At 46.1% G+C, this 16608-nt stretch overlaps 1 protein-coding gene across 7 annotated transcripts in view; it reads left to right on the top strand.

Annotated features, from left to right (window-relative positions):
* Positions 1 to 16608, top strand: part of GYG2 (glycogenin 2) — a 34766-nt gene that overhangs the window by 9277 nt on the left and 8881 nt on the right. For 6 of the 7 annotated variants that reach the window (XM_057717451.1, XM_057717449.1, XM_057717450.1 and 3 more), the window contains exons 4-8: positions 2427 to 2601; positions 4778 to 4940; positions 7732 to 7858; positions 10133 to 10355; positions 12673 to 12879. In XM_057717451.1, the coding sequence (XP_057573434.1) occupies positions 2427 to 2601; positions 4778 to 4940; positions 7732 to 7858; positions 10133 to 10355; positions 12673 to 12879 (895 nt within the window). The remainder of the gene's footprint in view (positions 1 to 2426; positions 2602 to 4777; positions 4941 to 7731; positions 7859 to 10132; positions 10356 to 12672; positions 12880 to 16608) is intronic. The other variant, XM_057717448.1, reaches the window with a different exon arrangement.

The raw sequence follows: 16608 nt of genomic DNA, 5'->3' as shown, positions 1-16608 counted from the left end.
AGCTGGAATGTAGTGAGAAAGTAGCATTGACATAGACACACGACCAAATTGCCTTCTTGAAACTTAATTCTCCCTCCAGGAATGTAACGAAGCAAGCAGAGCTGAACAAGAGCTTATAAGGACGTAAATCACAGTGCTATTTGTAGTATTGTGGAATGCCATTTCTTTGCCCTCCACCTCCCTCTTTCTGCAACCATGAGGATGCTATAAATTCCACACATAACTGGCTAAAAAGCAGGAGGAAACTGGTGATGACGTGGTATTTTCTCAGAGATGGAGTTACTTTGAATACTCTGCGACATGAAAGCACAAGTAAATGTACAGTAGATGAGGAAAAGCTACTGTAGAATAGGAAAGATAGACCCAGAAGCTCCAACATCTAAGACTGGGATTTTCTGAAAGGACAGAAGTGGGGAGAATGGATTCAAGGAAATATTTCAGCTCTGAGGAAGGATTTGAGATGGTGAGCGTTCCCTGAGGGTTGAGCAGAAGAATGAAGGAGGGACTTCTCTGGTGCTGCAATGGTTAAGAATCTGCCTGCCAATGCAGGGGACACGGGTTTGAGCCCTGGTCCAGGAAGATCCCACATGCCGTGGAGCAACGAAGCCCGTGCACCATAACTACTGAGCCCATGTGCTGCAACTACTGAAACCCATGTGCCTAGAGCCTGTGCTTTGCAGCAAGAAAAGCCACCACAATGAGAAGCCTGCACACCACAACAAAGAGTAGCCTCCGCTCACCACAGCTAGACAAAGCCCACGTGCAGCGACAAAGACCCAACACAGCCAATAAATAAATAAATAAATAAAAATTTTTTTAAAATTAAAAAAAAAAAGAATGAAGGAAAAGTACTAAATGCATTTCAGGTCTCAGTCTGGTGGAGACCGTGGAAGCCACAGAGCTCTCTGGGAAAATAATTTTGAGATGAGATTCGTGTGATTCAGCTAAATAAGTGCACTTTGAAAGCAAAATCAAGATGTTTCAAATATGCAGATGCTGAATGATTTTACCTCTCAAGGACCCTGGAGAGAAAGTTACTTGAGGGTATACGCCAGCAAAATGAAATGTGAATCCAAAAAAGAAGAAATAGAAAATAAGAAGCCGTGCAAAACAAATAAATGAGTAAAACCTAGAGTTGATGGGGAATGCAGTGGTGCGTAATTATGGAAATAATCTGGAATTAGCATTCCCCATGGGAGGTGGTTGGGGGATAAAAGAGGAGAGAGACGGGTGAACATCGGCTAGTGTCCCTGTCTTGTCTGGGGTGAAGTCATAGATGATGACTGTCACTAGAAGATGTAAGTTTATATAGATGTGTTGAGCGTTTAAGGGTGGCAGCCACCAGAAGACTAGAAAAAGGTATATACAAAAAACACAAGGAATGGAAAAAATCGAACCGAAGCGATGAAAACTAGGAAAGAATTACAAAGAAGAAAGTACCTTTTTCAGTGCATCATATTATGGAGTATGTGATGATTTTTGCTCTTGGTTATATCAACCTTGGGGAATCTCTAGTGTGAAATTATTGTTTTTGTCTTAGTAATTGATGAATATCTGGGGAGAAGTACTGTTAGACTGTGAAATATGAAAACGTGCTGTTTCTCCTCAAAACCTTTACTCATTGCTTTTAGGGTTCGTCAGTGAATTTTGTCCGCAACAGTTATCACTGTGATGCTGTTCTAACGGTGGTTTTTCTATCTCCCACATTCCTTCTACATTTATTACTTGGAATCCTTCTGTGAGGAGGAGCTACCCCTTTTCCCCCGCTGACTTATGTATTCTATTGTGATATCGGTTCGGACCTATGAATGCTCATTTCATACTTTAGGTTTATTGTTTGTTCTCTCGCCCAAATTGCATCAGCTTTGGCTACTGGCAGCTCCTCCTGACTGGCTTCCTGTATCCTTTTGACGTGTCCCCATCCTTTTTCTAGCACTTTCTTAATTTTCTGGCAGCACAAGATACACCAGGCTACGACGAAGTAGAATTGAAGCAAACGTATTTTAATGGAACAGACGCACATTTCATTTTGATGCGTCGTACAGTCTTTCAAAATTCGAGTCTCAAACTTATATGCAGTGAGCAATGTGGTTTTTGAATATGTAAGGTAAAAACTGATGGAGATCTTCTGCTGGGTCCTACCTACTCAGCCTTTACTCCTCACTGTCCAGACACTTTGGAAAGAGAAAATACCTTCCTAAGAGATGACCGAAGTCAGTCTATGTTCAGATGGTTTAATACGTCTTGCTTTTCACGTTTGCCTAAGTTTTAAGCGTGCGTGAAACGTGGGCAAAGCCGTGAGACACACGTGGGGGAAATAGAGCCTGAAGATCAGGACTGCCGTGTGTGTGATATACATCATGAGTGTGAAGAGCAGGAGAACGGCAGGTGCTGTGTTCTCCTAGGGTGTGGCGTGTCTTTTCCAGGGTGATCCTCTCCAGGGTGTTTGACGAGGTCATCGAGGTGAACCTGATAGACAGTGCAGACTACATCCACCTGGCCTTCCTGAAGAGACCCGAGCTTGGAGTCACCCTCACCAAGCTTCACTGTTGGACGCTCACCCATTATAGCAAGTGTGTCTTCCTCGATGCAGACACGCTGGTGAGTACAGGGGAGGGTGAGTCCGGACCCTGCACTGGAGGAGGGACCCCTCCTCAGAGACCGTGCCCTTCCCTCCCTAAGCAAGCTGCTAGCCTGTGCTGGTGGACCCCCACCAGGTCACGTCCCCTCTGTCAGTAACATCATTTAGTCGGTCAACATCAGGTAGAATACATCTACTGCACCAGACCCTGCTGAGGACACTGGGATACTCAGGAAGGAAGGCCTGTTCCTCCCCTAGGAGGGGTTTATACTCACATTATTTCATCTACACAAAATGAAATATTAGAAAAAGATTCTCCCTTGATTGTACCATGAATGATAGGGTTCTGATGGGACAGGACACCTGTTTTTTTTTTTGTTTTTTTTTTTTTAAATAAGACGCTGTGTTTTTTTTGGTTGTTCTTTTGTTTGTTTTTCGTTTTTTAAATTTACTTATTTTATTTTTTATTTATTGGCTGCATTGGGTCTTCGTTGCTGCGAGCGTGGGCTTTCTGTAGCCGTGGAGAGCAGAGTCTACTCTTCGTTGCGGTGCATGGGCTTCTCATTGCGGTGGCTTCTCTTGTTGCCGAGCGTGGGCTCTAGGTGCTTGGGCTTCAGTGGTTGCGGTGCGTGGGCTCAAGAGTTGTGGCTCAGTAGTTGTGGCGCACGGGCTTAGTTGCTCCGAGGCATGTGGGGTCTTCCCGGACCAGGGCTCAAACCCATGTCCCCTGCATTGGTAGGTGGATTCTTAACCATTGCGCCACCAGGGAAGCCCTACGTCTGGCGTCTTAAGCTGTGTCATCCCCCCTTGTCCTTTGTGGTAGTGACCTTCAGTGTAGGGGTCCAGGAAGGGCAGTTTCATAAATAGCCATTGGAAAGTTGAAATGTAAAACGAGGTCGGAAATCCATTCCAGGTTGTCTTGGTTGTGCAAAAGCAGCGCTGTAGGAAGATAGAGGAGTGCAGAGGAAAATAATAAGTGTATCATCCCCAAACAGCACAATTTAGAAAGCCAGCAGGTGTTGGAGAGAACTGCTATTAGTGGTTAAGCTCTCAAAGAAAATGGATGGTAGTATATTGACTTGCAAAGCTCTGTGTTTACGGATTTCCACTCTTATACGTCACGTAGATGAAAGAGGATGTGTACAATTAAGAGCCATCTGTGGAGGGTCTTAAGAACCTCTAGGTGATACTTTCGTTTCAGAGATGGTGTTACTTCAATCCCTTGAAATAAACCAGGAGCAATCTTACATGCACTCTCTTTTGTTTTGTTTTTTGTTTTTTAAAGACAACTATTTTTTTCCTCTTAGAGAATTGTATTTATTTATTATTTTTTGGCTGTGTTGGGTCTTTGTTGCTGCAGGCGGGCTTTCTCTAGCTGCGGTGCGCAGGGGCTACTCTTTGTTGCGGTGCATGGGCTTCTCAGTGCCGTGGCTTCTCGTTGCAGAGCACGGGCTCTAGGCTCACGGGCTTCAGTAGTTGTGACACACGGGCTTAGTTGCTCTGGGGCATGTGGGATCTTCCCAGCCCAGAGATGGAACCCGTGTCCCCTGCATTGGCAGGCGGATTCTTAACCACTGCACCACCCTCTTCTCTTTTGAATATAAGCCTAAAAGAAGAGAGTCACTCAAAAAAGTTGCGTATAAGTTTTCCATCACTGAACATTGCCTGGCCCGTTGTGAAGTTCCTGTTGCGTTTCTCACTTGTGCCCCGAAGGTTAAGAGAAGTGTCGCCGTTACAGGGTCCAAGCTCGCTGCACGAAGGGCCAGTAAATGGAGAGATGAGTTGTTGCGGCGACCAATAGCGACTTTATTCAGAAAGCCAGCAGACCGGGAAGATGGTGGATTCGTGCCCCAAAGAACCATCTTACCCAAGTTAGAATTCAGGCTTCTTTTATCCTGAAAGGGGAGGCAGTAAAGTCCTGCTTCCGGTCAGAATTTCTTCCTTCCTGCAGACATTCACAGGTGGGCCTGCTGAGGAGGTTTTCCTGTGAGCTAAACAGAGGTATTTGAGCTTAACGCTCGTTAGCTGGGAGGCAGGGTTCCCGGAGATGGACCGTTAGGTAGAACCCCTTAGTGATTCACGTGTAGCGAAAGCAATAGAATGCAAAGGTTAAAGTGAAAGAAATAGATCCAGTATGGAGTCAGGTTGGTTATCCCGTATCACATCCTGCGGCTCAGCCACGCTCTCTTTCCCCAGGTGCTGTCCAATATCGACGAGCTGTTCGATAGGAGAGAGCTCTCGGCGGCCCCGGATCCTGGATGGCCGGATTGCTTCAATAGTGGGGTATTTGTCTTCCAGCCTTCCCTGGAGACGCACGGCCTCCTGCTGCAGCACGCCGCTGACCGCGGCAGCTTTGACGGTAGGCGAGGGGCAGCTGGACGTTTGTGGGAGAGAATGGGGCCTGTACCCGTCCCCCTGCCCCACCGGCACTCTGTCCTCACCACCCCGTGTCTGTGAATGGCAAGTCACAGATGGGGATTGAGAGGTGGCACAGACATACAGTGGAATATGACTCAGTCATAAAAAGGAATGAAATTGAGTTGTCTGTAGTGAGGTGAATAGACCTAGAGTCTGTCACACAGAGTGAAGTCAGCCAGAAAGAGAAAAACAAATACGGATGCTAACGCATTTATATGGAATCTAAAAAACTGGTCCTGATGAACCCAGTGACAGGGCAGGAATAAGGATGCAGATGTAGAGGATGAACTTGAGGACACGGTGGGGCGGGTAGGGGAAGCTAGGATGACGTGAGAGAGTAGCACGGACACATACACACGACCAAATGTAACATAGACGGCTCGTGGGAAGCTGCTGCAGAGCACAGGGAGATCAGCTCGATGATGGGTGACGACCTAGAGGGCTGGGATAGGGAGCGGGGGGAGGGAGGCTCAAGAGGGAGGGGATATGGGGATATATGTACACATACAGCTGATTCAGTTTGTTGTACAGCAGAAACTGGCACAACGGTGTAAAACTATTATACTCCAATAAAGAGCTTAAAAATAAAAAAAAGTAAAGATGGGGGTTGAAGAATAAATCCAGGAAGAAATGAAGATGTAAGTAAGTAAACACACGGTAGAGAGAACCATTGAAAATGTCCTCAGTGGGTTGAAGGAAGGACTCCCCAGTCCTGATCACGTAGGATGGGTAGACACCCTTTCTTTAAAGGGCCAGATAGGGGTCTTCCTTGTTGGTCCAGTGGTTACGACTCCGGGCTTCCAGTGCAAGGGGTACGGGTTCGATCCCTGGTCAGGGAACGAAGTTCCCGCAAGCTGTCAGGCGAGGCCAAAAGAAAACACAGGACCAGATAATAAGTGTTTTCAGCATCGTGGCAATACCATCTCTGTGGCAGATAATTTATCCCTGCAGTTGTAGAGTGAAATCAGCTATTGACAGGACTTAAACAAGCATGGCTGTGTTCCCATAAAACTTTATTTACAAAAATGGGTGCAAGGCTTCGTTGCCCAACCCCAATATAGAGTAAAGGGGAGAATTAACCGAAACCAGATACTTGCCTGGACAGGCATTCATAGATGGGAAAATGCTAGAATTTTTGTGATGTGAAAGAAAATGCTAGACTATTTAAGAATTGGAATGTAAATTGGTGCAGCCACTGTGGAAAAACAGGATGGAGGTTCCTCAAAAAACTAAGAATAGAACTGCCATATGATCTAGCAATTCCACTTTTGGGTGTATCCAAAAAAAATAAACAGTAATTTCTAAAGACACATGCACCCCAGTGTTCATAGCAGCACTGTTTACAATAGCCAGGACACGGAAGCAACCTAAGTGTCTCATCAACAGATGGATGGATAAAGAAGATGTGGTGCATGTATACAATGGAATATTACTCAGCCATAAAAAGGAACGAAATAATGCCATTTGCAGCAACATGGATGGACTTGGAGGGTATGCTGCTAAATGAAATAAGTCAGACAGAGAAAAACAAGTACTGTGTGATATCACTATATGTGGATCTGAAAAATACAAAAAACCTAGTGTGGGCTTCCTAGGTGGCGCAGTGGTTAAGAATCCGCCTGCCAATGCAGGGGTCACGGGTTCGATCCCAGCTCTAGGAAGATCCCACATGCTGCGGAGCAACTAAGCCCGTGTGCCAAAAAAAAAAAAAAAAAAAAAAACCTAGTGAATATAACAAAAACCAAGCAGACTCACACGTGCAGAGAACAAACGAGTGGTGACCCGTGGTCGGCGGGGCAACACAGGGTAGGGGATTAATAGGTAGAAACTATTAGGTATAAGGTTAGCAACAAGGGTATGTTGTATGACACGGGGAACGTAGCCAGTATTTTATAAGAACTATAAATGGAGTGTAACATTAAAAAAATTGTGACATGTACTCCTGTAACTTACATAATATTGTGCAGTAGCTGTATCTCAATAAAAACGTAATAATAAACATGGATGGGGAAAAAAGAAAAATTCCTTCTAGGTGAGGATGAGGAGGTAACCAAAGTTGGCAAAACTGGTGGGAAAAGTAATTGATACCAGGTAGAATTCACTGGGGAGGAACGGAGAATTTTGGAGACAATATGCGATTTTATTATTAATTGTTTTCATCTTCAGTGGAGAATTTTGGAGAGACTGTGCCCTTTTTAAATGAATGGCATTGGTCATGAGTTGCTTTTTTTTTTAAGAACTTTTATTGATATCTTTTATTAAGATATCTAGAAATTGACATCTTTTATTAAAGAACTTTTATTGAGATATAATTGACATACAATAAACTGCATATATTTAAAGTGTACAATCTGATATTTTTTTTCTTATTAGTAGTGTATATATGGCAATCCCAAACTTCCAATTCTTTCTCCCCCCTACCTCCACCACTTCCCCCCTTGGTGTCCATATGTTTGTTCTGTACATCTGTGTCTCTGTTTCTGCCTTGCTAACCTGTTAATCTGTACCATTTTTCTAGATTCTGCATATATGCGTTCATATGCGATATTTCTTTTTCTCTTTCCATCAGTCACTTTTGATACAACAATCGTGTTCTAGCAGGTCGAGAGAGGTCATGTAATTTGTGAGCTAGGATACCAGTGTTTTTGCCTTACGCCGTTCAAATGCATCCTGCGTTCTCTTGGTGAACTTCACCATTCTTTAACTTCTTTGGCTGTTTGGTAACTCTCTAGGGGCAGACCAAGGCTTGTTGAACAGTTTCTTCAGTAGCTGGTCCACGGCAGACATCCAGAAGCACTTGCCGTTCATCTATAACTTGAGTAGCAACACGGCGTACACCTACAGCCCTGCTTTCAAACAGTAAGTTTTATATCCAGCTCGATCCTTCTACACCTGCAGCCACTGGTCAACCGTTCTCTCTCAGAATTTATATCACCTTTTGGCATTTTGAAGGAAAGAAAAAAAAACAACAACAGATCAGTCCTCTTTCTTATTTATTTATTGGTTTACAGGATAGGTATTCAAGGTGGCCAGGCATAATGAGAGTGGTTCCCAAAGTGTTGTCCAGGGAACCCCCAGGGGTTCCCCCAGCCACTCTTTCCCTAAAAAAATTAATGCTAAGATGTTATTTTCCCTTTTTCACTCTCATTTTCTCATAATTGGACAGTGGGATTTTACAGAAACACCATGATGTGATAAAAAGCATTGCACTGAATGCAGTGAGACACCATCTCCTCGTAAAATGATCAATGTCACTCTTTTTACAGATTTTTAAAACTATAGTTATATTTTATGAAAAGATATGAAAGATGTCACTTTTTACACATTTTTAAAAAATATAGTTATACAGTTATATGATTATGAAAAAATATGAAAGATGTCAGTTTTTACATATTAAAAATATGTAGAAATATATAGTTACTATATAAAAATATATACTATTACATATTAAAAATATATAGTAATATATAGTTACTATATAAAAATATATAGTAATATATAGTAAAAACTTATAGTAATATATAGCAATAGAGTCTCATAAATATACATTATGAAAGGATATAAGTTATGTTAACATATCATGAATCAATGGTTTTTTTAATGAGTTGGTACACGTGTTTTCTAATTTCTCAGTTTTAACTTCAGTTTTAGTGAATATATGCAGATAGAATCTCCATGAACAAACATCTTTTGTTCCTCTGGGACTTGTAACAATGTCAGGAGGTCCCAGGACCAAAACGTGCAAGATCCACTGCTCTAGGGGACGTTGTTATAAGTGAAAACAGAAAATCTGAGACGAACGCGGGGCTGAATACGTGTAGAGCGTGCGTTTTTTTGTTTTTTTTTTATAAATTTATTTATTTATTTTATTTATTTAATGACAGCGTTGGGTCTTCGTTGCTGCACACGGGCTTTCTCTAGTTGCTGGGAGCAGGGGCTACTCTTCATTGTGGTGCAGAGGCTCCTCATTGTAGTGGCTTCTCTTGTTGCAGAGCATGGGCTCTAGGCACGTGGGCTTCAGTAGTTGTGGCACATGGGCTCAATAGTTGTGGCGCACGGGCTTAGTTGCTCCATGGTATGTGGAATCCTCCCAGAGCAGGGCTTGAACCCGTGTCCCCTGCATTGGCAGGCAGATTCTTAATCACTACGCCACCTAGGAAGTCCCAGAGTGTGTGTTTTTCAGGGACCACACTGCCCTCAAGGAGGCAGATGCTGGTTTACAGGGAGTAAAACCATTTTATCCTTTTTAATGTAAAAAAACACAGCTCTTACATACAGAATATGGATATACAGGGCAAACGTGATATTAAAATTCCACAGGAAAGCAATTAAGGGAAAAAATGTTTAAAAAGTTTGAAGGTTAAGTGGGAGTGGTGATACTGAAAAAAAAGAGGTCGAGGGGGGAAATTCACCATTTTGTACAAGAAAGCCAATTTCCTGAATCGCAGCTTGCGCGATATACTGTAAAATCTATATTTGAAAATTTTTATCATTTTCAGGGTGAGATGATTTGGCCTACAGTCTTGCCCATCTTTCTAAGACTCTTCATTTATTCTTTTTTTAAAAAATATTTATTTATTATTTATTTATTTACTTATTTATTGGCTGCGTTGGGTCTTCATTGCTGCCCAGGGGCTTCCTCTAGTTGTGGTTCAGGCTCTAGGTGCAAGGGCTTCAGTAGTTGCGGCACGTGGGCTCCATAGTTGTGGCTTGCAGGATGTAGAGCGCAGGCTCAGTAGTTGTGGCGCACGGGCATTGTTGCTCTGCGGCATGTGGGATCTTCCCGGCCAGGGCTCGCCCCATGTCCCCTGCATTGGCAGGCGGATTCCTAACCACTGCGCCCCCAGGGAAGTCCCATCTCTTCATTTATTCTTCCCGTTTGGGGGCACATGCCAAGCGGGTTCTGATTCTGTTTCTTGGTCTCTAGAAACGAAAGGCTGCTCACGTGGGTTGATTAAGCCATTATCTTTACTGCACGTCAGCGTGGCCGTTCATGGCAGGATGGTCCACAGCCGGTGGGTCGAGAGGCACCCTTACATCCCGCTGTCTGGGACGGTCCCGTGACTGTCACGTGCTCTCCGTGTGTGGTCACGTCCCCGAGGGAACGCAGGACGCTTTGTGTTTCGTCCCCAGGTTCGGCTCGAGCGCGAAGGTGGTCCACTTTTTGGGGTGCACGAAGCCTTGGAACTACAAGTACAACCCGCAGACGGGCTGCGTTTCGGAGGAGGGCTCCGGGGCGCCCGGCCAGCACCAGACGTCCTTCCTTCACCTCTGGTGGGAGATTTACCACCGCCGCGTCCTGCCTCTTTATGAACATATCCGGCACGAGGACGGACAGTCGTCCTCGGGACACACGGTGAGCACGCGATTCCCTTGACATCCAAGAGTCCAGACTGTGCATAAACAAGCCGTGCTCGACACCTGTGGGTTTTCTTCAAATACGTGTGCCTCCCTCTTTTTTTTTGGAGTCTCTTCTCATTTTGTATTTTTTAAGAAACACGGATTTAGGATACCGTAAGCGATTACTAAGTTACATTTTTATTATATTTATTTATTTATTGGTATAAAGATATTATATTTACAGTTTTTGTTATAGTTTACAATTATTTTTACAGTTTTTCTCTATTAACAATAACAAATGTTACTTATTTTTAAGAACTTTTATTTTTTTATTTTTTTAAAGAACTTTTTATTTATTTTTCAGTGGTCACTTTTTATTCCTAATTCCTTTTTTTTTTAAAGGACTTGTATTGAGATGTAAGTGACATACAATAAACTGTGTATATGTATAGTGTACAATTTCATGTATTTTTTTCTTATTAGTGATGTATATATGGCCATCCCAATCTCCCAATTCTTTTTTTTTTTAATTTTATTTATCTACTGGCTGCATTGGGTATTCGTTGCTGCACACGGGCTTTCTCTAGTTGCGGCGAGCGGGGGCTACTGTTCTTTGCGGTGCGCGGGCTTCTCATTGTGGTGGCTTCCCTTGTTGTGGAGCACGGGCTCTAGCCGTACAGGCTTCAGTAGTTGCAGCACTTGGGCTCAGTAGTTGTGGCTCACGGGCTTCGTTGCTTCACAGCATGTGGGATCTTCCCCGACCAGGGCTCAAACCCACGTCCCCTGCATTTGGAAGGCGGGTTCTTTCCCATGGGACCGCCGGGGACGTCCCAGCTTTAGGGACTGTGGTAGTTTCCCTTGTGTATCCACATCCTGTACCTCACACAGGAGGATGCTAAAAGAGGCAGGCAGCATTTTTTTTTTTTGGTGCAAGATCTTAAATATTTCATGAGCAGAATTGCTGCTGTGATGTACAGGCCTGGCGCATAAATAATTATTTACATTCCCTGGCTTCACCAGGGAGAGAGCCACTCGCAGGTGAGGTAGCTGAAGACGCTTGATTACAAATGTCCCTGGCAGGGACATTTTCCACTTTCCATCGTCGATTGAAGTGGCCATCGGAGGCGGTTTCTCAAGAGGGTTTTTCAGATTGCTGATCGGCACCCATTTGATTTTTTAAAACTGTAAACCGCAGATGCTCTCCACAGTGGCGTTTCTGCAGTGGATTTTTTTTTTTTTTTGAACTTTGGCTGTGCCAGGTGCTAGGTGCGGCTTGCGGGGTCTTTAGTTGTGGCACTGGGACGTCTTAGTGGCTGCATGCGGACTTCTTAGTTGAGGCGTGCAGGATCTAGTTCCCCAACCAGGGATCAAACCCGGGCCCCGTGCATTGGGAGCTCGGAGTCTTAACCCCTGGACCACCAGGGAAATCCCTCTGCAGTGGATTTAACAGGGAGGCACCTGCCCTGCAAATAAAAGACCTTTGCAAATGAGGTCCTAGGAAACCTTATTTCTTGCTCAGTTTTTGACAAGTGCATTTACTGGTACAGTAGAGTCCAGTGTCTACACACGCACGCGTTAGCATCTTGCAGAGAATTCATGTTTCAGTGTTTTTACCATGGTTTTTGTTTGGTGGAGCCGGGTGCTACTTTTCAAGTACAACTAAAACGTTCTCTGACCATTGGACGTGAACGAGTAGGTGTTTATTCAGATTCTTTTTGTTCTTTTTAAATACATCTTTATTGGAGTATAGGTGGTTTACCATGTGGTGTTAGTTTCTGCTGTACAACAAAGTGGCTCAGCTGTACGTATACGTATATCCCCATCTCCTCTCCCTCTTGAGCCTCCCTCCCACTGTCCCTATCCCATCCCTCTAGGTCATCACCCATCATCGAGCTGATCTCCCTGTGCTCTGCAGCAGCTTCCCACTAGCCATCTATGTTACATTTGGTCGTGTGTGTATGTCCGTGCTACTCTCTCACTGCGTCCCAGCTTCCGCTTCCCCTCTGTGTCCTCAAGTCCGTTCTCTACTATTCAGATTCTTGGCAGGAGCTTGCTGTTCTTTCCTGCCCAGCAGTCTGCTAGGTACTGGGCTGTGCGTGAAGGGAACTAGGACGGAGTGAGGTGGTTGTACGGAATGCACCGTTGGGAGCGGTCCAGGGGGCCTGTGTCCTGCGGTCCTTCTCACCCAGAGCAGTGACAGGGATGCGGATGTTGGCGCGCGGGGGACCACTGGCCATGCAGGGGACGGCATGGGTCCTGGGGCCCCGAGGGCAGCAGGGGGTTTGCAGAGGTGTCGGGACACCTTGCTGAGTGTGAGCACCGTTTTTCTGCAGGCTCGCCTCGGGGGTGTTGGGGTGCCGTGTTCAGCGCCCCCCGCCGAGGGGTCGTGTGCAGATGCTGTGCGCCGCGCCGGGGAGCCGTGTGCCGATTCGGCGGAGGGGCCCAGCCAGCCTTGGCCTACTGAGGACGCTTCGGAGGGGACCGTGGTGGTGGTAGAGGAGGAGGACCCCACTGCGCCTGAAGCGTGCCCTTCAGGAGATGTAAGTATGTGCGCTTTGCGCAGGGGAGATGGAGGCCCGGAGAGGAGATGGAGCAGAGAGGATGCTCCCTGAGCTCCTGGGGACGGGGCGAGGGGAGGAGAGGAACCTGTCTTCCGTGTGCTCTGGCATTAGGGTCTTCTGCGTTTCTTTAGAGAATTGCAAAATTGCACACCACGGTAAAGCCAGTAACGGCCGCGTCCTAATCCCTGGGACCTGCAAACGCTGCCTTGTGTGGAAACGGGGGTCTTTGCAGGTGGCATTGCCTTAAGGACCTTGACGTGGGGAGGTGGTCCTGGACTGTCCGGGGGGGCTCCGTGTCCTCCCGAGGGTCCTTGTGAGACGGAGGGACGCTTGATGCGATGGGATAGACGCCGAGGTCAGACGGGGAGTGAAGGGAAGAGGCTGAGCTGTGGCTGTGAAGACGTAGAGGAGCCGCGAGCCAGGGGAGGGGGGTGCCTCTGTGAGCCGGAAGAGGCAGAGAAATGGGTCAGGTACTAGAACCTCCGGAAGGAACTCAGCCCTGCGGACACCTGCCCAGGGAGACCCGAGTTGGGCTCCTGACCTGCAGAACTGTTGCCATCCGTCAGCATTGGTTTTTCTTTCTTTTCCTTTTTATACTTCTTGGAGGTTTATTCTTTGCCAGGTGCAGTACTTAGCACGGTACAGTATACTTTATTTATTTATTTTTAAAAATGTATTATTTAGTTACTTACTGTGGCTACGCTGGGTCTTCTTTGAGGTCCTCGGGCTCCTGGTTGCGGCATGCGGGCTCAGTAGTTGCGGCATGTGGGCTCAGTAGTTGCGGCATGTGGGATCTAGCTCCCTGACCAGGGATGGAACCCGGGCCGCCTGCATTGGGAGCGTGGACTCTTAACCGCTGGACCACCAGGGACGTCCCTGGACTGTTCCTTTTGAAAAGCGCAGTACCATTATTCTTGTGTCCATTTTTTAAAAATTAATTTTTATTGGAGTAGAGCGGCTTTACAACGTTGTGTTCGTTTCTGCTGTACAGCAAAGCTATACGTATACATATGCCTCCTCTTTTTTGCACTGCCTTCCCATTTGGGTCACTGCAGGGCATTGAGGAGAGTTCCCTGTGCTGTACAGTAGGTTCTCATCAGTTATCTATTTTATACATAGTATCGATAGTGTATATAGGTCAATCCCAGTCTCCCAATTCCTCCCACCTCCCCTCTCCCCCCTTAGTGTCCATACACTTGTTCTCCACGTCTGTGTCTCTATTTCTGCTTTGCCAATAAGTTCATCTGTACCATTTTTCTAGATTCCACATACAAGCGTTAATATACAATATTTGTGTTTCTCTTTCGGAGTTACCTCACTCTGTAAGACAGACTCTAGGTCCATCCACGTCCCTGCAAATGACCCAGTGTCATTCCTTTTTATGGCTGAGTAATATTCCATTGTGTATCTGCAGCACATCTTCTTTATCCATTCCTCTGTGGAGGGCCATTTAGGTTGCTTCCATGTCCTGGCTGTTGTGAATAGTGCTGCAGTGAACATGGGGGTGGGTGTGTCTTTTTGGATTATGGATTTCTCCAGTTATATGCCCAGGAGTGGGACAGCAGGGTCATATGAGAGCTCTATTTTTAGGTTTTTAAGAGACCTCCATCCTGTTCTCCACAGTGGCTGCACCAACTTACATTCCCACCAACGTTCCCTTTTCTCCACATCCTCTCCAGCATTTATTGTTTGTACATTGTTTGATGACAGCCTTGTTTAAAGCCACCTAATTTGTGGTCCTGTGTCACGGCGGCTGCAGAAAACTAATACGTGAAGAACAGGTGTTCAATCTCATCCAGATATGAGGCGCGTCCCCAGATTCTCAGGTTCGAAGGGCAATGCTTTCATCTCCCTCCAACCCACCTGCCAGGCAGCGCACCTTTGCGTCCTGGGAGGGTGCAGTGAAACCCCCAGCTTTTGAAGAGGACTTGTATAGGTTCATGTTGACCGCTTTGGTCATTTCTTAGTGAGTCTGGATCTGCAGAATTTCTGCCCTCAGAGACAAAAAATAAAAGTTACACTTTATTTGCAAAACAGTACGGCGGATTGAGACTGCTATTTTTCCATCCCCAGTTTTGGGGGGAATAGGTGGGATGAAAGTCTGGCGATTAAAGAGTTCTCATTTTATAAATTCATTTATTTATTTAATTTGTTTATTGGCTGCCTTGGGTCTTCATTGCTGCACACGGGCTTTCTCTAGTTGTGGCGAGCGGGGGCTCCTCTTCATTGTGGTGCACAGGCTTCGCATTGCAGTGGCTTCACTTGTTGTGGAGCACAGGCTCTAGGAGCTCAGGCTTTAGTAGCTGTGGCACGTGGGCTCAGTAGTTGTGGCACACGGGCTTCATTGCTCCACGGCATGTGGGATCTTCCCGGACCAGGGGTGGAACCCGTGTCCCCTGCATTGGCAGGTGGCTTCTTAACCCCTGCGCCCCCAGGGAAGCCCCAGAGTTCTCATTTTAAATTCTCACATTCAAAGCCATTTTAAGTCACTGAGTTTCTCACGACAGTTAACATCAGTTTATTGCTGGGGACGGATTTGAGGACAGGATGGAAGAGAAGTTGTCCTTTTACGTGTATTTCGAGTAGCTTTGGGAGAGCGGTTTCTTTTCAGTCTGCCTATATATATATATTTTTAAGAACTTTTATTGAGACACAGTTAACATGCAACAAACTGCATATATTTAGAGTGTACAATTTGGTATCGCAGTCTCCCAATTCATTCCCCCACAACCCTCCCCAGAGAGCGGTTTCTTGATGATTATAAACAATTGATGTTTAAATTTTAGCAAACGTTTCTCTGGAAGGCGCCCCACACTTTACTATAATATGGGATCAGTTACGTCCAGGCATTAAGCATTTTTGAATTGGGATTTCATAGCAACCCAAAGCAATTGAAAAAAACCCTATGTTTGGACTATGGAGGGGGTCGAGTGGGAGCTTTTCCTACTGTTTTAATTCTTTCTCCTGTACCCTGAGGTCCCCATTGCTGGGCTCTGGCCCCAGGAGGTGCCTTATGTGAGTTAAATAAAGAGCATCTGTTGCGTGCAGAAATGTGAAGAATGTGTCAGTTAAGCTCTCGTGTTATGTGTACAACGGGCTCACTGTTCTGCCAGGAGGAGCCACGCCTGTAACAGGAATTTTTTTGGGGGGGTGGGGTGGGTGGGTGCTGCGTTGGGTCTTCGTTGCTGCACACGGGCTTTCTCTCGTCGCAGCGAGCGGGGGCTACTCTTTGTTGTGGTGCACGGGCTTCTCAGTGCAGTGGCTTCTCTTGTTGTGGAGCACGGACTCTAGGCTCTTGGGCTTCAGTAGTTTCAGCACAGGGGCTCAGTCGCTGTGGTGCACGGGCTTCGTTGCTCCGCGGCATGTGGGATCTTCCCGGACCAGGGAGGGAACCCGTGTCCCCTGCATTGGCAGGCGGATTCTGAACCACTGCGCCACCAGGGCAGTCCCTCCATCACTTTCTAAAGACGCCCTTGTCCACGGGGCCTCCTTGAGAACGGATTAGGCTCCCACGTGGAAGCCATCCATCCCCCATAATGCCTTAAGTTCAGTCCGATGCACGGGGTTGGTCTTTGCTACGTACCGTCCTTGGGAGAGCCGAGAAAACAGTCGCTGGAGTGGTTTTCTGCAGGGTTTCATTTTCCCGTGGAATTCCAGCTGAAATTGGAAGAGGCTGTGGTGGGGGAGGGGAACCTTGCTCTTCACCTG

The sequence above is a fragment of the Hippopotamus amphibius genome, chromosome X, assembly GCF_030028045.1.
Source record: "Hippopotamus amphibius kiboko isolate mHipAmp2 chromosome X, mHipAmp2.hap2, whole genome shotgun sequence".
Lineage (NCBI taxonomy): Eukaryota > Metazoa > Chordata > Mammalia > Artiodactyla > Hippopotamidae > Hippopotamus > Hippopotamus amphibius.
Note: the sequence above shows the minus strand (reverse complement) of the source record. Positions and strands in the feature narration are given on the sequence as shown.